Here is a 23,359-nt window from a genome sequence, read left to right as displayed (position 1 = left end):
GACAAAGAGAGTTTAATCCGTATTATGGTAAATGCTGGCTTAGTGTCCCAAAAGGGCTTTGCGGAGTGGAACAAAACAAAGAGGGCAGCACCAATAAAAATCCAGTGCTTCTTTTTTTTTTTTTTATACACAAAATTGTTGCAAAAGAAAAACTGATAATAGCATTAAGGAAAGTTTGAATGGTGCTTTTAAATATGATACTAAACATTGCAATTGTTCGCCAATTGAATACTGTTTGTTGTACATAAAGAAGCTGAAAGCAACATAGAGGCCTGAATCGATTGAATATTCATGAAAATTGCTCAGATGAGTACCACAATTTAAATGTGAAGTATTTGTGAATTATTATATCGTAAGATAATATATAACATATATAGTAATCAGTTTGTGTGGCTTTACAAAAACAAATAGGAGTGTCTTTACATGCCTGTGAGAGATGTAAGGACGTTTATGGAATATGTAAGAAAATGCATTTCTTCTCTTCTTAGAAGGCAAACAAAAAAAGCAAGGATGGTCACTGTTGTGTTTCTCAATATATAATTATATATAATACTGAAGATTAAGACAGATTTGTGGAGTATGGTATTACATTCAGATCCTTAAAAATGAAATAGAGGCTGTCTGTGCTTTTAGTTTAAGAATTAGAATGTATGAGAAAATGAAGTAATTCATGTTAAAAACTTTAATACTAACCAGGACTTAATCTCTGTAACTGTTTTGATAAGAATACTGTTACACACTGAAATGTAAACATCAAATAACTTTTAACTATGAAAAAAAGAGGAGAAATTAACTAGTATTCCAGGCAAGCAAGAACAGTGAAAAGGAAGCTACATTTCTGATGCTGCTCAAAATGCAAGGTCATCAGCTGTAAAAACAACAAAGACATAAAAATAAAAACCAAGTCCTGAGCAGCCCATATTTAGGAATGTTTCCCAGTTAATTTCTTAAAACCGCCTAGTTAGCTTAATTATATCCAAGATTGTGATATAATAATTATTATTATATAAAATGTGCTAAACACCCAAATCCTGAAGTGTAGCAATGGTGTGTCTACTGAGTCTTGCTGCATTACGTAGTAAATACTGTTTCCTTGCTTAATTTTGCTGCAGTCACAAGAAGGTATGAGGTTGGTGCTTTGATGTGTTGGAGAGCAGCTCTTGAACATGTAATTAATAAATAAAATTATTATCAGCTTGCTGTCTAAAGTAGATCTGCAACTGGATGTTTTGCTAGGAACAGCATACTGTTATCCTCAGAAATCTGGGAAGAATGCTTAGAAAAAGACATAGGTCTCTCAGCTTCCATCTCTGCGGGGATGGTACTGCATGTGCATACTCTGTGGAACTTTGTTCTAAGAGAAACCCGTAGAAAGGGCAGGCTGACCTGCAACACAGAGGGCACAAAACCTGCTCAACACTTGTACAGAGGAAGTGGAGTGATGGAGCTCCATATGCTTTTGACACAGAGTGGGTAGTAAACCATCTTGTGGTGTGAGATTTTGTGCTGCGACACTGGACAAATTCATCGTGATATTCCCTAGATAGAGAAGGCTGCCTGCTGGCAATAGATACAGGAGTTCAATGTGTAAACTCTGATAAGGATGACATGTAATTTGTGTTACAGTTGGACTGTTAATTGTATATAAAGCTGCAGCCTCTACAGATCTTTCACTGAGTGTCCTTAATTGGGAAAAGGAGTAAATCCAGAATCACTACGTCAGTGTAAGTTTGTATATTTTCTGAGATGTAGTGACACAGATCATCTATGGCCAACAGTTCTAAGGGCAGTGGTACATTTACATATTTTAAGTGTTAGAGGGGTAAGTAAGAGTTCCTAACAATTAGAATACAGTTTTTATTTGTTTTTAATGTGGCTATGTGTTCTTGCAATTCGGTCAGAGTAAGAGATACGAGGTACCCTGTATTCAGTGTCAATTTCCCAATCTCTCTTTGTTTTTGTTTTTTTCCTCTGGTCTATGTTTTATACTCAGTTTGCCCTTATGCTCAGCCACAATGCTGGGATTACTGTAAACTTTTATTTTTGCAACTAACTTATAACAAAAGTCTTATAAGTCTCAAAAGTCTTGCAACTGTCTTATAACAAAAACACAGCTCCTCTCTGCATACATTATTAGAGAAGTTTCTTACTTTGATAGATATAAACATTTATTTAGAAAAGAGACAATGCAGAGGCACTCACATGTGCTGTTTTCCAGCAGCACACAACTATGTTAGAGTACAAGATTAATAACATAGCATCAGTCTAATTTTGAGTATTTTTTTTATATCCAAATGACATACAACCTTTATATTTGGACATTTTGTGGAAATTGTTATGAAGCTGTATTTCAGCAGGACTAACAAGCTGAGCTGTTGCTTTCATGATGTGTTCCTATAACTAGCAGTTAGAAGCCATGCTGGAAAACACTTGCATGGTTGAAATGGCAAGATATTTTCAGAGGCACAAAAGTACTTTAATGTAAGTTATACCTAGCCCAGAAAGAATCACTGGATATGGTGCAGGGCTGCTTAGCCTTTCTCCATTCCCCTTCCATGCCATCAGAGTCCTTTACCCAATGAGTCTAATTAGGGAACTGATTTGAAATGTATATATAGTGCATTGATAAATATTGTGGAAGCTAAAAATAACTGATAAGTTCAGCTCTTTCTAACTTAGATCATGACATGTTATCGTGAATGCTGTGCTTTGGAGATAAAGTTTCTGGTAATAAAATAGTCTGAGGATATGCAAGCTGGTATGGTCAAATGCCACATTTTACTGTGATTTTGGTGTGATAGTTATGGGTGTTTTTTGTTTTTTTTTTTGTTAAAAATATAAATATGTAATTTTATGTTTTAGAAGTGTTTAAAATTCCTTATTCCTGTTTGACATCCCTCCATGCATGTTGGAGGCAGTATCATTTACAGTGACGCTGGGTTGCTTTTCAGAAATCCTGCCTCCACTGAGTTCCAGTTCTCAAACATAGATTGCAAAGTCAACAGCATCACAGAACTACAAAGAGTGCAGTTTCATTGATTTCTGAAGTTGTGTGTCATAATGTAAAATTCAGTTCTCTCTTCTAATTTTGCTCAAGAAGCTTGAAGCTGCTCCATCCCATGTCTATGGGCAAAAGTTGTGGCTTTTAACAATTTCTTTCTTTCTTTATAGTGCTCACAGGATAACAGTGAGATATTACAGGTATGACACTTTCCCCTGGAGCAAGGGAAGTAATTAGTCTGTAAAATACTACATTGCTGCTAGCTATATGAACTCATCCAAAAATTTATTTTTGTAAATTTGTGGGGGTTTATATGATCTGTATGGACGTAGATACACAAGTGCTATTTATAGACTTTTAAATTAAAGGTACAACATGTAAAAACTTTTCTGATATGCCTTTGTATCTCTTACATTTAAACAACCCTGTGCAGAGGTACCTTTCCTTCCCTGCAGAAAGGTTTCTGGATCAGATAATACTTGGGAAGTAAGAGCAAAGTGTTTTTTTTTAATTGACAGGTTTCCATTTTTAATTATTTTCAACATCTAATTCAAGCCTGCTGGGCACTCCTTGGTCCTGAATTTTGAACCTCTGGATAACTTGTTAGTATTGCTAGAAAATTCTTACAGGAGCCCTGTGTAAAGGATTTTGATGAAGGAGTTATGACAGTAGTCAGCTTCACTTCATTTATTTGTTTTTGCATCCGATCATTATGGAGTTGGGAAATCAGTATACGACTATTGCTTTTCATCTAAAAACTAGAGCTGGGTATTCCCTGTTGCATTTTAAAGAGATTCTAGTGTTAATTTCCTGAACTGTTTGCAAAGCTGGAGAATGCTTTGGTTGGTTTATTTTATATTTGTTGCCAAATGGCATGTTCATGAAATGCAGAAACATACAACATAATGTCTCTGGAAATTCTCTTGGCATACTCAGATTAAATTACTTTAAACAACTCTATCATTTTCTAAAAGAACTGAATAATTATTAAACTGAATTCCAACAGTATGTGCAGGTTTGCTAGGAGGAAGAATAGATAAAGCGTATGTTTACATGACTGACACAATCAAAGGTTTCCCTACACAGTTTTGCAAATGGTGATTATAATTTCATGTTAATAAGATGCAGGAAAATGTGCCGAAGGAGTAGTGCTTTGCTGCTTTTGTCACAGTTTCATCAAACTGATTTTGTCAGCACTGGAGCATAACCCTTGCCACATCAGTTTGAGTGCTCATTAGGCAGCCGATTTGTCTGAATCCTCATTAAATTGATTAACTCATTTACTTATGGATGATGACATGTTATGTGGTACAGGAATGGTGGTTAGAGACAAGAATCGAGTCTCACATTGACTTGCTTAGTATTCTGTTCTTCATTTATTTCTACAATAAATTGCTGTGCTCAAGTGCTATAGCATCAGTGATTTACTTTTTGCAGAAGTGTGGCATCAGCTGAAGGATTCAGCATACATTGTGTGAACGTGTTCCTATTGGTAAACGACTGACAGCAATTTAGAAGCTTAGGTTTATAGCTTGCTCTAATTCCTTGTTAATTCACTTGAGTACTAGATTTTTCTCATAAAGAACCTAAAAGGTGTTCTTAAACATCCATTTTAATGTAAATTAAATAATGAAGGGAAGCAAGTAAAAAACATCTACAGTTGTATGTTTAGAAGAGAGAGATGTTGATGGTATGGCTTTGGAGGTTGAACCTTCCCAACAAAATTCTATTTAATTTTGTTGCCGTGTGACAGATGGCAGCAGAGGGGCAGTCTGACAAGATGGCGTCTGACATGGGCATGCATATGAAGCAATGGTGTGTCACTGAATTCCTCCATGCTGAAAGAATTGCCCCCATTGATATTCATTGCTTTCTGAATGTTGATGGAGACCAGTGGATGTGAGCACAGTAAAGTGGTGGATGGTGCGTTTCAGCAATGGTGACAGAGACAGTGGGTCGCTTCTGCTGGTGCAGATTTTCATTAGTGTGGTATTCAGGCTCTTGTTCATGGCTGATGAAAATGCATAGCTAACGGTGGTGACTGTGTTGAAAAGCAGTGTTTTGTAGCTGAGAATTTGCTCTATCAAATAGTGTTATTCTTTTTTTATCTGTTGTCATTTCCATAGACATAAATAGGAGGCATTACTTCTTGAGTGACCTAGATAGTATGAAGATGTCCATTGCTTTGAAGAAGCAGAGTTCTTTTTATGTTACCAGGGTCTAATAGAACCTTAGTCATAGATTGGAACAGCACTGGACAGCTGTAGTTTGCTAACACAGATTGGCCTCTCTAAATGTAGAACTGGAAGCAAGAGGCAGTTAAATATTGTCTGAAGTACAAAAAAACAAGAACCAAGGCATTTTCAAAGCTAAAAGAAGACATTCTTAATGTGAAACCAGCAACTAAATGGACCTTTGGAGCTTTTAGAGGTATCCTACTCAAGGATGATGGTTTCTAGACAAGATACATTGTAGAACTTTAGGTACTACTGAGAGTTTGGTATAGCAGTAGAAAGAGGCTTTTCATGGGCAGAGAAACTTTTCATGGATAGAGAACTGGGAAGAAGGTGCACCTTTGGGAAATGTGAAAGTATTTTTATGTCTTTTTATAAGTTTTACCTAGAAAAGTGTGTACGTGCTTTTCTTTAATGTAACCATATATGCATGTGTTGTAATGCTCACTTTTGTTTTTGCAAGTTTCTATAGCAATAAAAAATGACTGCCTTCTTTGAATATAGGTAGGATTTAAGTGCTGTTAAGCTTCTTAGAAGGTGAACACGAGGTTTCTGTAGAATTCAGAGATGTGTGGGAAAATACTTTTTTACTGTAATAGTTGTGTAGTATTTTTGGTTGTATTTTTTATACTGAGACAAAGCTTTATTGAGGATCTAGTCAAACTAGTCTTGTTTCCTTGAGATAATGACCGAAGTGTGAGTGAAAATTTTTCTAGGGAGATACAAAAAGGGAGATACATCTTGCTCCCCTTCTTTAAAAGAGATTACTGTCACTGAATTAAATTGGACTAGAATTTCACCCATGTTTTCATTTATTTTTATAAGGAAGAACTCAGATTTTCTTCTTTTGTTATTTATTTATTTATTTATTTGTTTGTGAATTGTCATTTATTTTACTTTGCTAAGATACGTTCGTGTTTGGAAAGATGAGCAGAATTCACAAAAACAATTTCTGCAACCCAATTTGAACTGCTGTTTCTGTAGAATCATTTTAGGATCATAGAAATTTTGCAAAATTGCACGTAAGTCATAGTTAATATTCAAACAGGAAATTGGTGATCAGAGTTGAATTACAGTGCTCTGAATTTTTCTACATCCACCTATTTCCCCCGTCGCTTGCTCTGACAGTAATAGACCGCTTCTCTAATGGGGCTTGCATTTGAAGATAAGCCTACATGTAAACAAATTAACTTTTCTTAAATGGAGAGCCATTTCATTTGCAATAATGTACCAATTCATAAACTCTCACAAGCATATTTTTTAAAAAAAGAAAGATAAATGACCCATTGTATAACACTTACTATTAGACAGACTAGATGTCCCTGTGTTCTGAGAGATAAGACTCTTGTATTATTACACCCTAATAAAATGAGTTAATGTTTTAGTATCAGAGATAAAAGGACAGTTGGATATATTTAATAACCAAACTGAGAAACACTTAATTTTAGTTGTCTGTAGCAATATAACACAAATTCCCCTGTAAAACAAATTGCACTTTTGGAATATACTTTAATGTGCATTCGACAAAGGAGAAAATGAGGTGATTGAAGTTCAATTTGTAGCATGTTATTAACCATTTCCGCTTGACTAGATGAGTAAAAGGATAATGGATGAGGGTTTTATTATTGCCTTTCTGCTAAAATGAAGTGGTGTAAAAGATAAGGTGATGAGATTAATGAACATAAGGAAAAGGCGTAATCAATCAAACTCCAACAGGGAGATGAGATGACAGTACTTAAGATTTGTAAGGATACATATTTTAAAAAGTGGATTTTATCAGCAGCAACATTTTGTTTAGGTGGAATGCTAAGAAGCAGATACCTGCCGATTGTAGTTATTTTTGTACGTACCTTACGCTGCTGTATATTTGAAACTTCAACAACTGATGTAACAGATGAAAGTTGAGATGTCTATTTTTTATTTAAAACCCACATTTTTAAAAACCGCAGTTATTAAATGAGGACAAACAAATGCAACTGTTTTTTTTTTTTCTTTTTCTTCCAAGCAAGAACAATGTTTTGTTTGTCAGTTCTCCACTGGTGGAACACTCTCAGATGGGTTTGCATGAGCCACTTCTATTCCTTGTTCTACTGTCTCAAGTTTTGTGACCTCGTCTTTTGAGAAGGTATTTTTCATGTAGTCATGAAAAAGTAACACACATTCCTTTTCCTGCAAGAAACGGTCAGCCATCAAAATCCATAAGATTTCAACTCGCAGATTCTTGAATAGAAAACAATATCTTATGAAGACTAATCTGCAGAAGTTTCTGGATAGAAACACATTCCTAGTTGTAGGGTGACGCTTTTTATGTTCCAAATCTCAAGTGCAGTACTTCTTGCCTTTGATATGTATCTTAAAATGACTAACTTCCTTGCATATCTATATGTCTATATTGCTAACAAGTTATGGAAATAAGAGTCCTCATCTTAGCAAATGACTTGTTACACGTATTTTTAAATGTCACTTATGCTAGGATCCTAAATTGTTCAAATTACTTGCAAGTACTCCAGCTGTATTTAGTTGTGGAGTGACTTCGGTAACCTAAAGATGGGTCTTCTGTGTTAAACTACACTTTTTCTTTAGCAAAAAAACACTGAGCTTCCAACTAAATCACATAAGAACTGAGTATACCTTTTTGCAGTATCTTTTTTTTTTTTTTTCATGCCTTCAATTTCCCACTTTTTAAAAGAAATGTACACCTCTTTCAAGATGTGGAGCTGACTGGAAATGGAGCTGCTACTCAGGTTTTTTTTTCTTTTTTTTTTTTTCTTTTTCCCCACTTAATGGTTTGAGGGCTTCCTTCAGATACATTTAATTTGCTTGATGAGTTGCCTTAAGTTACTTTTGCAAATGAAATATGCATGGACAGGCTAAATTATTGTATTTTCTCAAGGAACTGTTAGTTCTTGGCAGCGCTTTGCACAGAATGGATAGGTTATTGCTGTTAGGTTAAGTCTGTCTGAAAAGCCTTTTACAATACTTTCTTCCCTTTAGACTTCAGAATTTATGAAACAGACTGTTAGATATTGGCTAGAACTCAGTGCTTTGTAAATACTCCCACGTTAGTTCTGACTTGTTCTGCCTTTTAGGAAAACTTCCAGTTGTGCAAAACAATATTGTGGATTTGTAAGATAAATGCGTAACACAGCCCAGATCACAGCTCTTCACGAGAGCTGGTATTTTCTCATAGACTTACAGTTCCCTCTTCTCCTCTCATCTGCACAATTTTTTGATAGGCCATTTTTTCTTGGACCCTCAGGAGTAGCAAGTTTTAGATTTAATACCCTGGGGGGAGCGGCAAGGCAAATCATGTTGTTGGATCAATTGTTTAACTATCCCCAGACTGCTGTCTATGTTGTATTTGTATCACATTTCCCAGCCTTTCTTATCAATCATTTGGACTAGATATGCAGTTTAATTTTTTATTGCATTTTAAAAGTGAAATTAGGCTTATATTCTTGTTTTGTTACTCCAGTATCCTAGATGTGGTCACAGATCTCATATTAGGTATGTCCATGGCTTAATTAACCTTGGAAGAAGGTTTGTACTCATAAGAATGCTTTATAGCTAAATTTAAACTATTTTATTTTGTCATCTATGAAAATGTTAATCAGCAGTTACTTTATAAAGCCTCCTATTCACATTGCTCTTTGTTCTTTGCAAATGTGGTTTGTTTTAATTGGTCAGATTACTTACGTGGGTGATCTTTTGAGATTCTCTCTTGTAGTCATAGGCCATAGCAAAACCTTTGTCACTGACCGATTGCACCTTTTACTTGAGGAATGACTCTACTTTTACAGGAATATGAGATAAATGTAGGAATACAGATACTGAATATGAGGCATGCCTATGTAGGCCCTGATTAAAAAAAGTGCATGGGGGGCATGTCCTCTGATAACTCAAGAGTGATTTCCATACCTTGTTGTCATATCTGTATTCTTATTCGGTATACAGAAAAGGAACTAGTAGGGAGGTAAGCAGTTCTTGAGCAGTGGAGGGCTTATAAGCAGCACTGTCTTCTGTCCCAACTTCTGAGAGCAAGAGGGAGAATTTCTCTAGCATTAAATACTATACAGTGCTGGGATGTGGGACAGCTACCAGACATCCCAAGTAAGGCAAATGTATGTAATTACACAGCAGCCCCTGCAGCTGCTCCAGCATACTCAGAGGGGATTTGGTTCCTGCAGCAGTCTAGAGATTGTGCAGCACAAAGGTGGCATTAAGCCATTTTTGCATTCCCATCCCTTTGCAAGCTGCACCTTCTGTGCCATATCTCTCATAAAACATTGCACAGAATCTTTTAATGTAAACTGCTGGATTGGCAGCTCTGGAGTCTGACTTTTCTCTTTGCCTTCAAGAGGCACATCTGTTCTTTTACGAATGGGCTTGGTTCCCATTAATGACCTGATCAGATGCAGTCTTTTATGATGACTGGTACTCTAGCTTCCTGCCAGATGTGTGGGGGTGGTTTTTTGTTTTTGTTTTGTTCTGATGAAGGGATGTGAGGAGTAGTTTACAGGACATCAATTAAAAATTCCTTCTTTTTGACAATGAAATTTACTTTTCTTTTAATTGTCCATTTATTGTTTTCTCCCACCTGCCATCTCCAAGATCACATCAAAATGGTAGACGCTGGACATCTGCCAGTATTGCAGGTGCTTTAGCTCCCTCCTTTTTTGTTTGTAGCTGCTGTTCTGCTTGCACATGTTATGGCTTTATAGGTCTTTGCAGGTTACATATAGGAGCAGCCCATGGGCAAAGTTATATCCCAAAGGTGGTTAAATAGGCAGGTGCAAGGCACTGCAGTGGGAAATCTATCATGACTATTCTGATTTGCTGTTCAAAACAGGAATTTGAAGAGACAACTAAAACAAACATGAAGCTTATTTTTCTAAAGAAACCTCAGTGGCTAAAATACAATTAAGAGCAAAGACAGCAAAACCAAGTGAGCTTCTGCATTGTTTTCTGTGATCTGCTTTTCAGAAGCATGGTCCTGTATATTACCTTTCACCATATCTAGTTATACTGCTGTGGATAGGAACCGCTGTGAGTCATTAGTCTGGCAATTGTCCTAGTTTTCAGACTCTGCACTCCTTAGAGATCAACCAATATAGACGGATAAAGATTATCTACAAGGGTTTTCTGCAGTAGGAATTTTATAAAAGGAGAGAGACTAATTGCAACTTTTTACTTGAAAACAAAACAAAGAAAACCCCACAAACAAACAAAAGATCTCTACATGTTAATACCATTTGTCATAAAAAAAAATCTGTTTGATTCCTTCTTTGACTTGCTCTACTTTTAAACAAGAGAGAGATTTTAGGGCTTTTCTTGAAATCCCTCAAATACTTTTAAAAGGCTTTTTACTGCAGTAATGTTACAACAGCATATGATTGAAGCCGCTAAGTAGAAGCAAAATGAGCATAGCACAGCAGTGTAATCTGTTCAGAATTCAAAAGGGACAAAGTCTTTTGCTGAGTGCTGTAACTTTACTTGTTAGGACTTTGTCAAATATCAGAGTGAAGATACTTCTGATATGCAAGCAAAAAACAGTAATTTTCAGAAATACGAAAAGAAGAACCTATCCAAAAGCACTCCATTGTGAAGTTGTAGTTGAGAATAAGACGACAGGAATTTCCACAAAATCAGTTTTGATCTCCAAGTTCCAAGTTATCTCAGTGTGAGTGATTAATCGTTGATGATGAGGCCACATCCTTGCAACTTGCTTTGTGTAATTTTACTGCGCTTGTCTCATACGAGAAACAAAAACAATTGATACCTTTTGCTATGTAAAAATCTTTCCAGAAAAAAAAAAAAACAACAAACAAAAACAACAAAAAACCTGATCTTGAGATCTTTCAAATATGTCATATACTGGAGAATTAAGATACAGAATTACTAAAAATGGTCCTTGCTGGTATTCTTCCAGAAGATTTTAATAACTGAGGGTAGTAGAAATGCTAAGTCAAGGCCTGAACCAGTGATTGAGCACCTGGTGGGAAGGCAGGGCCAACCCAGTGGAGCTCAGGTGCATGCAATGTACCTGAGTGACCAGAACGGATAGAGCCAGGATCCACCCCTTCCCAGACCTTATTTAAGGGTTGGCAGCGGAAGTGAGGATTTCTTTTGTGGGAGATCTCTGCCTACCTGAGGTAGGTAGCTCTTTTCCTTCATTTCTGTGTGGCTGCTGCATTTGGCCTCATTCTCATTTGCTGTAGCCAAAGACTTTGTCACTCCACTATTATTACAGCACTTTCTATCTCATTGTAGTGTTATGCTGAGTAATTTCAGAGAGGCACACCCAAGTGAGTGTCTTCCTCATTAACTCCAATTTAAAGACTCATCTGTTCTCTTATTTCCATTATGAAGTCTTTTGCATGATCAGATTTGGGTGTCTTTCCAAAATTTGGCCTGTGGTCATGCTACCTCAGAAATATCCTTTTATTATTATTGTTATTATTATTATCAATAGTACGAAATGCTAGGGCACATACCAAAAAGCTTTGAGGTCAAAGTTTAAGAAGGGTTTTTGTTTTATAATCTCTTTACCAGTAATAAAACAGTTCCAAAACTGTCACTGTTAGAGTGTCACAGTCTGAATTTGTTTTCTTTTTGATTAAATAATGAGGAGATCTGAAGTAAAATTAAATGATCAGTTTTCACTGAGACAGAGTCTAGAGCTTCTAAAGCCTCCTGTTCTTTGTCTATTAGTTTTTTGTATTAATGAACTCGAAAGGGAGTTAAGTAACAAGGTAGCGAGATCTGTGCTGATGTGAAGTTTTGTAGCTAGCACCGAAAGTAGAGAGTTGTGATTACTTTTTGAAGAGGGCTACACACCTGCTTCTCTGTTGCCTAGGTAAACTAGTGGCAAATGAAGTTTCCCAATGTTATTTCCCCAAATTCTGTCTCACTTGGGGCAGCTAGTCTGAAATGCACCACTGCATCATTCAGTACTTCTTTTTTCTTGACATGCAAACTGAAATAAAAGTAGCTTTTTATTATTATGATTATTATTTTAGAATTTATACAGTATATATTTAAATGATGAAATTCATTGACACACAAAATGAATAAGTCATCATGGGGTTATATGTACATTGAGTTTGATTTAGCATGGTAATTTCTGCATTCTGTATATGATACGCTATTGCGTAGTCTGTCACTCATATTAACATTTCAGTGTGTGTGTGAATCTAAGTATCTGTGTACCAGTATGCTTTCATAAGGGTATCTCCATCATTTAAACAATGATATACAAGCAGGTTGGAATCCATACAGCCCCATTCATGTTTTCTGCTTTGATAAATGCTTCAGATGTGAACTGTGGTGTGTGTTTTAGTTGCACCATTTCAATGATACTTATCAGAGAATCTGAAAGTGGACACAAGTTGAGATAGCCACTTTTTCAGAAGATGCTATCTGAATCATTTGGAAATTCTTAGATTTAATTCCTTATGGCACGCTGTCTCAGTTGTGTGAACTTTTTGCATCTTCCTCTTGATGAGCAAATCCTTGCTAACTTAAATCAGAATGTAAGAGGCTCACTAAATCAAGATAGCAGCCAACTCTTCCAAGACTATACCAATTCTTGCAATTCTAGCTCCGTTTAACCATAAATCTGCTGTTTTATTTCCCAAATAAAGGAAAATTCTCATATCTGTATCTTTCTAAGGCTTGGAGAGCCACTCAAGCCTTTATTTGTTTTCTTCTTGTTGAACATCTGCTTTTTAGACTGCATAATTTAACTTATTGTCTTAACTTGTCTTTAGCAATTGGATCTTACTGTTCTCTGTGATGATTAAATGTTTTCTGCCTCTGGTAGTGAACCATTGTTGGTGTTTCTATCTAGGTGTTAGCAGAGGTAATCAAAAGAGACAAAGAAATTGAGGTATTGGAAGCAGTGGGAAGGAGTGAGATAGCTGGTACTAACTTTGCTAACAGTGTTTAATGATTTATTAGCACATACAGGGTGTTGAGAACCTCATAGTCAAATCAACAGAATGAAACCTGTTATGGATAGAGGTCTTCCTGATTTTTTTTTTTTTCCAAAGACAGATCTTGATGATCCTGGTGAAAGTTATCTGCGGTTACTGGAAGACTGCTTTCAGAAAATCTGCATTGCATAATTTTTTTCACTTTGAAAAACAGCTTTAGTGTCAGGATAAAGAGAGAAAATATAGTTGCGCATCCCCTATTTTAATCATCTGGGAAGTATTTTTCATGTCATTACACGTACTGATCTGTGGCCTGTGACAGACATTATTCATTTCCACAGAAATTGTGTTTTTATTTGTATATCAATTTTATTTTTAGATCTATTCTGTAGTTGGGAGTAGTTGCTAAGTTGTAACCAATGATTAAGCTATTTACAGATCCAGCGGCTTTAAAGTATATAAGGCTAGTATAAACAGTGTACTGTGAAATAAGAATTTCAGCTTGTGGTAAATCTATCTGTCCCCAGCAGCTTCAGGTAAAATAATTTTAGCCTTCTAAAGCACATCAGTTTGCTAGTCTGTGGTTCATGTATCAAAGAGCATTCTATGAAAATATCAATATCATTGGTTAATATAAATGAAATTAATTTTTAAAGGTGGGCTAAAGGTTGACATCTGAAAAATTGCATTACTTTGCAGAAGAGAAATTTCTGTCTTCTAGTGAAATTTCAGGTCAGAAGGGCAAGTAATTTTCACAATCTTCAATGGGAACCAGTGAAATATGAACTTCATTGTCACCTAGCCCCAAAGCGATAAGATAAAATGAGCTGATACATCATTTGCTGTGGTTTTATCATCTCCTCCAGTAATTGGAAGAGAAAACATAAGAGTCCTTTACCACCCCCCTCTCCAATCCCTTCACCACCCACACCCAGGCATAAGCCATTTTGCTGTGATCGATACAAAGGTCACAGAGTATTTATTTATTTATTTAATTTTTTTATGCTGGGTAAAACCATCTAGTGGAACATTAAAGTAATGAATATGTTTAATTGAGTTTGTCACCCATGAAAATGCTGAACAGGATTGTGTAGCAGACTGTGCGCTCACAGGAGGGACTGGATGGAGGACTACTATTTGAGCATGGATTTCAGGGGCTGCATGTATAAGTATGTATTATTTTAAAAGAACATCTTAATCACTGTTCTCAAGAAATCTAAAATAGACAATAAGCTTTGAGTTTTATTTAAAAGCATTTGGATATTTAACGTTATTAATTTTGGACATATTTAAGCGAAGAGTACAGTAAGACCCTTTCACTGTGAATGCTATAGCTAGGAACCAAGTAGTGTTTGGACTGTAGAATCTGAAGACGCGTTTGCGAAGCTGCGTTTGTGGTGGAGATCCAGATTCCTACTGAACTATGAATCAGATTTTATATCCTATACATGCTGTAATTTTGCTTTCCTGAACAAAAATGATCTCAAAAGACTGAGAATGCTACCAGAAGACTGTATTTGTGTACCTTCTCTTTCAACTGCAATCAAACTTAAATGCTAATTTAAAGCATTTTGTTTGCTTTTTCTGTATCAAGATTAATGTGCTTCATAACTTTTTTTAGGAAAAGATCTCAAGAAAAACTGTCGTGAAATGCACAAATATGCATTAGCTTTTTAAATAAGCTATTTAGTTTTTATTTTACTCACGACAGTTAAATTGGCTTGCACATTAAAGTAATGTAATTATTCAATTACAGTTTCAGTTCTGTAACCCATTTGCAGACTTAATTACTTCTAGGATGTTCACATTTTTAAGATCAATAATACTTTTCTCTAAAATAGAATATATAATAGCTGATTGCTTTGCTTAAAATGTAAAGCAAAATGTTCATCTATCTAGTCCTCAGTAAAATACTACTTTTCTCATTCAGGAGGCAGCTGTAGGGGTGTTATCTTGTAACTATTGCATATAATCTTTTACAAGAGACATTGTTTGTAATCAGGGTTCAAGAGGGGTTTTGAAGAAAAGGTAAAGTGGGGCTTTTGTGTTCAAAAGTGTATAATGAATGACTTCCAAGTGAGCATTTTCATGTTGGGAAATTAGCTGATACCCAACTATGAATTGTGAGGAAATCATTTGTTTATGCATGACCTTAATTAATAATGAGCACTATTGTATATGAGTTTCCATGCAACTCTGATTTCAGTCTCCTCAAAGTAGAAATTGAAGCTGGCTCTTCTTCACCTCTTGGGCTCTTGGTGGGCTTCTTCCTGCCAGGCAGCATGAGGGCCTGCAACAGGACTGTAAGGACTGGCTGCAGGCTTGAGCCTCATTTCTAGTACTTGAAGTAAATAAGGACTTCATGCAAAGGTGAATGCAGTATAGGATTTTCAGTAGTGATGTCATGCCGTTTATTCATCTGGTTTGCCGAAGTTTCACCGTGGAGTAGTTTGTGTAATAAGGTTTTTGGAATTGTGGGACCTTACATGGTTCGTTTCTTTACTTCAGGTGTTTTTAACTGAAGTGATAAACTGTTCTCCTACAGGGTGCAGTATCTTTTAAAATGAATGAGATGTGCAGTAGATTAAATTCCAGGCTGATGTTTTGAATCAACTGAAATTCTGTAAATATCTGTTTGTGTGGAAAAGGAGGTTCTGTTTGTGCATGTTACAGTAGATTGTTTCAGAAGTTGGTCCATAACTATTACCAGAGCTGACAAATAAGGAAAATAAATAGGAGTGAACTCAGAGCATTGTACTGAAGGATAAATAGGGTGGTTGGTCTTAAATTCTTGAACAGAATTTCTGTGCTGTATGGCTTAAGAATGGAAGTGGGTCAGTACAAGAATAGTTTTTGCAAGTTGTAATTTTGAAACTGAAATTGAGATGTGGTAGCACTAATTAGAAAAAAAAATCCCTTTATGAAAACAATTCTAAAGTTAAATTGCTAGCCAGTTTCTGCAACTAGTAGGTTCTGATAATAGAATTGGCTATCTAGCAAGGAATAAAAGGTTGAATTTGATTTTTGTAAGGAATCCTCACTGATACACACATGAAAGCAGCGTGTTTGTGCCCTGGATCTTTCATCTTGTCTGCTGGGCCCGCTAAGCACAGAGCAATGGTAATGATGCAGTTTCCATGGCAACCGGTTCATTGGAGGGCTAGACCTCTGTCTGGGGTGCTGTCAGTGTGCGAGGGGTTCAGAGAACAGAGTGTCCCAAAGAAGGGCTGCTTCCACCTAATCCAGTTTTAATTGAACTCCAGAGACTTTGAAGTGAAGCTGCGGACCAGGCAGTTACTGTTCTGACTGGGGATGGAGGCCTGGCTCAGCTAGGCCTCAGCTGCTCTCACTCCTGATAACGGCTGTTAATGAGCGGCCTGAAGAATTGCTCTAGCGGGGACTGCTATCATGTCTATGGTGCGATCCAAGTTTGGGTTGTAAATCCTGGTGTTTCAGTAACTTCAGCATGGCTGTATGAGGAGTCCAGCATAAACTGGCTCTGCTGTTTTCAAATTGATGCTTTTCCTTCCAGTTTTGGGCAAAAAAAAAAAAAAGGGGCTTTTGGCCATTTGCAGTGTTTCCACTGCCTCTACAGATGTCAGTCCCATAGAGTAAAAGTAATAATTATTCAACACACTGATTTTTCTCACAGTATCTGTGTAATAAGGTTGAATATGAAACTTTCTGATTTATAGTGACGATCAGTCATTTCAAATGCTATTACAGAAATGCAGAAAGATATTCCTGATTGTCTCTAAAAACAGTCATTGAAATTGTAAGCTCCAATTTTCAGGTCTTAATGTGAATGAATATCAGCAAATGTACTAAGAGATTTTTGTACACAGGTACTGCAACTTTGTCTCCTTTGGCACCTCTTTGGATGTGCTCTGTAAAGGGTATTTATATGCTTGTGACAAAAGAGCAATAGTACCGCAGAATTATACGAATCTGCTGGCTAGTGATCCTGGGTTATGGATGTGGTACGGAGAGTATGAGCATGGCCCCACTCTGATAGTTCCCTTTCAGAAATTATTAATAACCCTGGGCACCGTCTGTTCCTTTCATCACATTCCAGGAGTTTTGTTTCAGGATAATTGTGCATTTTTTTCTTTCTCTTTCTGTGTTCTTGGAGTGTTGGGAGAGGAGTTGTTGTCTGTTGCACTTGCACTGGGAGGGAAGATGAGAGATTAACTAAAAAGGAAGAAGATGTGGGAGATGGTTTGCTTAGTAAACTTGGAGCTTGTGTGCTAGCTGCTTTTGGTTCTCGCCGATTGTTTTTTACAAAGTTTGTGGATATGGCACTGTATTTTACACTGTGGTATGCAACACTTTTTTTTTTTTAGTGCTTCTGCTCCTTGTGCTCCAAAAACTGATTGTCTTCGAACAAATACTTTATGCAAGGCGAGGTCCTCCTTAGTTTAAAACCTATAAACAAGTGATTGTGTTCAAAAGCAATCTCACTTATGTTAAGGCTTGTATTTCACTTTTCTTTTAGTTTTTTTCTTTTATTCCCACCATATTGCTAAGTGAAATTGTTGTAAGAGTGATGGTGAGAGATTTTTCTTAGATCTCCTTGTCTGTGGTGAATTTGTTTAAAGTGTTTGTGTTTACTAAAATGGACAAATTTCAGATATTTTCCTTTGCTTGTGCTTTGTTAATCTGAGGCCCAACAGTGTCCAGTGTTGCTGTCCCTTAACACTTACATAATTAAGCATTGAAATGAAGAGGAAAAAGTGAAGAAACAAAGAAACAGAGTGGCTGAGGACTAAAAATGAGATTAGTTTGAACTGTGAAGGCAGACTAAGCATCTGTGTCTGTCAGATGAGATGACAGGAATTGTAACAAGTTACTTTGACAACCGCTTACTCCATAGAGAGATTATGCTGAGTTCATTTGCAGGTTTGTATTTAACCTTAGCTGACAAAATGATACTTAACCTCTTATACAGACAACCTTTATACTTCCAGAATTAATGAATGTTGCCTTAACGATAAATGTAAGGAATTTTTTTCGTCCTCAAAGACATTTTTTACGTTTTTTGTTACATTTCTCTTATTACAATGCTAAATTGAGTGTGGGTATATCTGGTGGTACTAGTAGTTCACTTCAGAATATGCTTTTGTGTTTTACAACCTTTCTTACTGTTTCTGAAACTCCCATGGAGGATAATCAATTATCTTTAAAGGAAAAATAAGAGCAAATTTTTAAAAGGGTTTGGTGAAAACAGTTGAGATTAGGTAAAAAAAAAAAAAAAATCCATGATAGCCTCATAGCATTATTTTAGATATGAGCAACTTTTAATTTTGCTGTAGGTTTTGCATGTGTTTGGTAGAATCCATGCTTGTGTATCTGTTTCTTTCAGAACGTGCTACTTATGCTGATAACATTTAAACATATTCTCTCTCGTGCTCAATTTCTACTAGATTCTGGCATATACAGAAGGACTCCATGGAAAATGGCTCTTTTCAGAGATTCGAGCTATCTTTTCCCGACGCTATCTTCTGCAAAATACAGCACTGGAGATATTCATGGCAAATAGAGGTATTGTGAGTTTAGAGGAATATCAAGTCTTGATTGATTCTGGGAACTTATTCTTTCTTTTTGGCTGCTTACTCATTCTCTTTTTGTTATGCATTTGTGGAAGCAGTAGAGAGTTTTGGATTAAGTGCCTCAATATTTAAGTTAGTATATTTTTGAATTACAATTTTTGTTTTTCCTTTTTTTTCTCTTCATTGAGGAATTATGTTCAGATGTGATAACTGGGAATTAGCAATACTTCACTTTCATGTATATCCACATATTTACTTGGCATCCCCTGAACACTGTTGTTTTAAGGCACCACCTCTGATCTTGAAGTTTTTTCTCCTTTCTTTGGGGCTGGGGGGGAGGGGGGGGGGAGGGGGCAGAGTTAACAGTTTTTAGTTATACAAAGTAAGAAAACAGAATGAAAGAACTACGCTAGCAGACTGGACCAGTGACTGATTTAGCTTCATTATTCATTTCTAGTAGTAATATTAATGTATTCTTATATTTTCAAGCATAGTCAGTTATGCAATAATCTACAGCCCTCAGATATCTCTAAAATATATATTTAAACAGGGAAGCACAGCTGTCAGTTAGACCTCAGTGTAATTCTAAGGAGTAAATTTGGGCTTAACCCTGCTTGAGTATGAACGCTTTTTTTACTTATCAGTTCCTTTCTTAGACATGCATACAATTCACTCAAAATATAGTGAACTAAGATTTTCGGCAATTTTCTTCTGCTGTTATCTCCTTGTAAATTTTAATTTAGTTTACACGATGTCTTTATAGTTTGAACTAAGATTCTTCAGACACTTACAGTGCTTTTGTACTGATAATGAGAATTTAAAAATTAAGTTTTGAAAACACCAAATCAAGTAGGTCTTAAGAGGACACTTTTCAAATGTAAAACACTTTTTTTCCCTCTGTAATAGTATTAGATATTGTTGTCCTGAAATCTTTATATGTTTTATGGGATTATATATTTAATACAGTTAATATGACAGTCAAAAAGCTCTGTCGTAGTTTAAAACGAATTCTCATCTTGAACATAGCTGTTAAGGAAGCAGACACAGATCTTGCAGGGCTTGTCTGGGAGTGCATATTGTCCACCAGAATATTCATCATGTGCACAAACACTTTCTTATTTAGAACCCTCTAGTTGCACTTCATGAAGTTAAAAATGTTTCCTGGTGATCACAATTGGATTATGTAATTCAGAGTTTTAGTTTCTTATTTCGTTAGTGTCATTCTGTTATTTCATGCAAAATATGAGGATAGTATTTTGAGAAATGAATATATGTAAAAAATGTCTGCCCAGTAAGCTACTTTATATATAAACTACCCTTTTTGAAATTAATCCTAGTTAGTTTGTATATACCTATAGGTTTAACTTCTGTTCAGAAAGCAGAACTGCAGGCCTTACAAACATGTAAAACTGTCAATTTCTGTTGAAATTCCTCTCAGTGGAAAATAGAAGGAATTTTGGAAATTTATATAAAAGTGTATTGATAGTAATCTGAGGGAAGCATGTCTGGTTTTCTGTCTGTTTGGCACTTCATTATCGAACTAGAAAGGCTGAAGTAAGTAATACAAAATAACATCATATTACAACTCCTATGTTCACAGTGGGTGTCATGTTCAACTTTCCTGACCAAGCAACAGTAAAGAAAGTGGTTAACTGTCTACCTCGGGTTGGTATTGGGGCTACCTTTGGACTACCTCAGACCAGGTATTCAACAATTTGAGTTAATTATATCTGTGAGGTCTAAGTGTTTTTATTTTTTTCATCAAACCAACCTGTATGGTTTAAAGCGTTTATACCTATTGCTTTACAGAACATCCCTGTTGATTCTGCATGCTTTTTGGAATGTGTTATTGTAACAAAAAATTTTGGATTTGAGATTGTTTTTGTGATTTCTATCTGTTTTTCAGAGAAGGTATCTTCTTTTTGTCAGTATGACTTAATTTACTTAAGGAAAATAGGACTCCTGGTGGTTACCAACCCACTGAAATTCAAGCCTGGTTGAAGATGGGTTGTAGTACTGATTAGCTTTTGTGACAGTTTTCAGTTACATTAGCTTGACTGTAATATCCTTGAATTCTCTGTAGTATTTAAATGCGGATTAAAATGATTGTTCCTAATCAGAATGATATTCTAATCATGTGTAGACTAATATAAGCTAAATAGCATGTGAAGGATTAGTAAGGTGTATCTTTTTGATCTAGAGAGCAGGATTCCAATTTGTTTTGAGTAAGTGGGAAATCAGTATTTCCACGTCAGACTTTGTATTTGGATTGCCAGACTGAAGATTATTATTTCATTATGATTATAATTTTCTTATAGCAGATGATTTGGGCTTGATTACCAGGTATCTTCAGGATTAAATCAGCGGCATAGTTTTATGTTCACCAGGGCTGATGGAAGTAGCTTTTGAAGTGTCCCCCATGTTTAATTGGATTGACTTCTTGCATTTAAAATATGTAAGCTTCAGGTATCCAAACTAGCAATTTGATCTAAGTAGAAATGTAGCATAGAACTAGTAAAAAGAAATGGTCTACTGCCACTAAAATTTTCTTAAGTAGAAAAGAAGATCCTCCAGGTTTTCCCATTACTTGTCTTCAATGTTTACTTCTGTTTTTCAGACGCATTTCTTTGGCTAGTCCACGACAGATTTTCAAAGCTTCCCATATGACCCAGCGATGGCAACACAGAGAAATTTCCAACTTTGAATACCTGATGTTTCTAAACACAATAGCAGGTAACACAAATTACTATAAAACTTAGGAATGGAAGCATTTAGTTTTGTTAGTCTCAGCAGTCACGAGGCACTGCTAGTTTTTCCCTTTGAACAAATAACGTTTCCTATGTGAAAGGTTCTTCAGAATAATAACTTCATAAATTCCTCCTAAATGTACTTTCATCATTTTTCTATGGTGTTGGCAGTGTTGAATGGTCTACTAATTCCCTTTCAGACTCAGCTCTTTCCAATATGACCTGTAGAGCAAATGCTTCTGCTTGTGCTAATGACTTTAAATACAAATAGTCAGTTTTGCTAGTTTCTGCAATCAGTCATTAAGTCAGAGATGCCAGGATACTGGCAGATTTTTCTTAAAGAAGAGGAAGATTTGTTTGACATCGATCATGACACTGTTTTCTCTGTTTCTAGTTGAATGAATCTTTTCAGCTTTAATGTATTATTGAAATAATGAAGTCTGTTCTAGCTACTTGGCATTTGAAGTTTAAAGGAATTAAAAAAAAAATAGGATTATGGAAAAAGGGAAAACCTAGTTGCCCATAATGGCAAAGTGAAAGACTGTTTTGATGGCAATCAACTTGAAACAAATAAATAATAAAGGTATCAGTGTCATGTATCCTTAATCCTGAGTAAGGGAAATTGTGTAACATAACCAACTGATAAGGGAAAGAAGGATCTAGCTATACCATTCAAAAATTCTGCAAATCATAATTGAAAAATATGGACTGGTGTAAGAAAACAATGGAAATAAAAACTTAGAGTGACTTTTAATTTTTTTTTCTGATAACCTGATGGAATGGATTATAGAATAATCTCCCTTGGGAAGAAGTAAAAGCCTTTCCCTTGAATCTTTTAAGAGCAGACAAAATCAAGACAGCATATGCATGTGAATGAACTTCTGTGACATTATTCAATGACAGGATGAAAAAAAGTTATGTTATAGGTTATGTGTAATGTGTGTACGTATTGTGTAGGTGATATTTGGTTTTACTGGAGGAAGGTTATTATATCTATCTTACAAATTCATGAAGGTGTACGTGTGAACCTTGTTCTAGAACATGGTGGGATTTTTTGCAGATTTTTTTTATTCTGTTACATTTTGGCATAATTCAGAGATCAAGGCCACTTAAAAGTGGATTCCCTAAATGAAGTGGTTGTTAATTGAATGATTTATCAACCAAATATCGTGAGCTTCTTCACATACTGAATTTAATGCAGACTGAAAATTGCTTCAACTTCTTGCATTAAAGGAAGTCATTGGCCTTTCTTTTTTTTAGGTTTTTCATTTTAAAGATAGAAGACAAGATGGCAAAGCAAGAAAAAGTGCACAGAAAATGAATGTATTTAACTGTCATTCTTACTGCTTGCAACAGTTTACAGATAAAATGAGATGAGCTGCAATGTTTTAAATACTAGCAGTTTGAAAACTTTTTAATTATCCCTCTCAGTAAAGCCAAGTAGAGCACTGAAATGATAAAGGATCTAAAATAAATTACAGTTCATTTGAGGAGCTCATAAAATTATATAGTTTTATCTTCAGAGGTTGATAGTTTAGTTAAGCGGAAGTCCCTTAATTCAAGCTGTTGTTTTTTTGTTGTTTGTCAGGTCGCACTTACAATGATTTAAATCAGTACCCTATTTTCCCTTGGGTTCTTACCAACTATGAATCAGATGAGTTGGACCTTACGCTTCCTAGCAACTTCAGAGATTTGTCAAAGGTATTTGTCATCATATATACATTTTATTTTTCTTTCTGTTAACTATCACAGCAATTTTCAGTCTTATTCACATCTTCTGCAGTGTTTGTTGCTTTGGTGAAAGATGTAAAGAAAATTTAATTAAAACTTGTTCTTTTAACAAACATTATCTATACAAGATGGTAATGTGATAAAAAGAAAAGAAAAAATGAAG

At 35.7% G+C, this 23,359-nt stretch overlaps 1 protein-coding gene across 7 annotated transcripts in view; it reads left to right on the top strand.

The window, feature by feature from the left end:
• Positions 1-23,359, top strand: part of LRBA (LPS responsive beige-like anchor protein) — a 372,868-nt gene that overhangs the window by 231,837 nt on the left and 117,672 nt on the right. For all 7 annotated transcript variants that reach the window (XM_040699152.2, XM_040699153.2, XM_015276673.4 and 4 more), the window contains 4 exons: positions 18,593-18,710; positions 20,319-20,421; positions 21,336-21,451; positions 23,054-23,166. In XM_040699152.2, the coding sequence (XP_040555086.1) occupies positions 18,593-18,710; positions 20,319-20,421; positions 21,336-21,451; positions 23,054-23,166 (450 nt within the window). The remainder of the gene's footprint in view (positions 1-18,592; positions 18,711-20,318; positions 20,422-21,335; positions 21,452-23,053; positions 23,167-23,359) is intronic.

The sequence above is a fragment of the Gallus gallus genome, chromosome 4 (genome assembly GCF_016699485.2).
Source record: "Gallus gallus isolate bGalGal1 chromosome 4, bGalGal1.mat.broiler.GRCg7b, whole genome shotgun sequence".
In the NCBI taxonomy this organism is placed as follows: Eukaryota; Metazoa; Chordata; class Aves; order Galliformes; family Phasianidae; genus Gallus; species Gallus gallus.
This window is presented reverse-complemented; position numbering and strand designations above follow the sequence as displayed.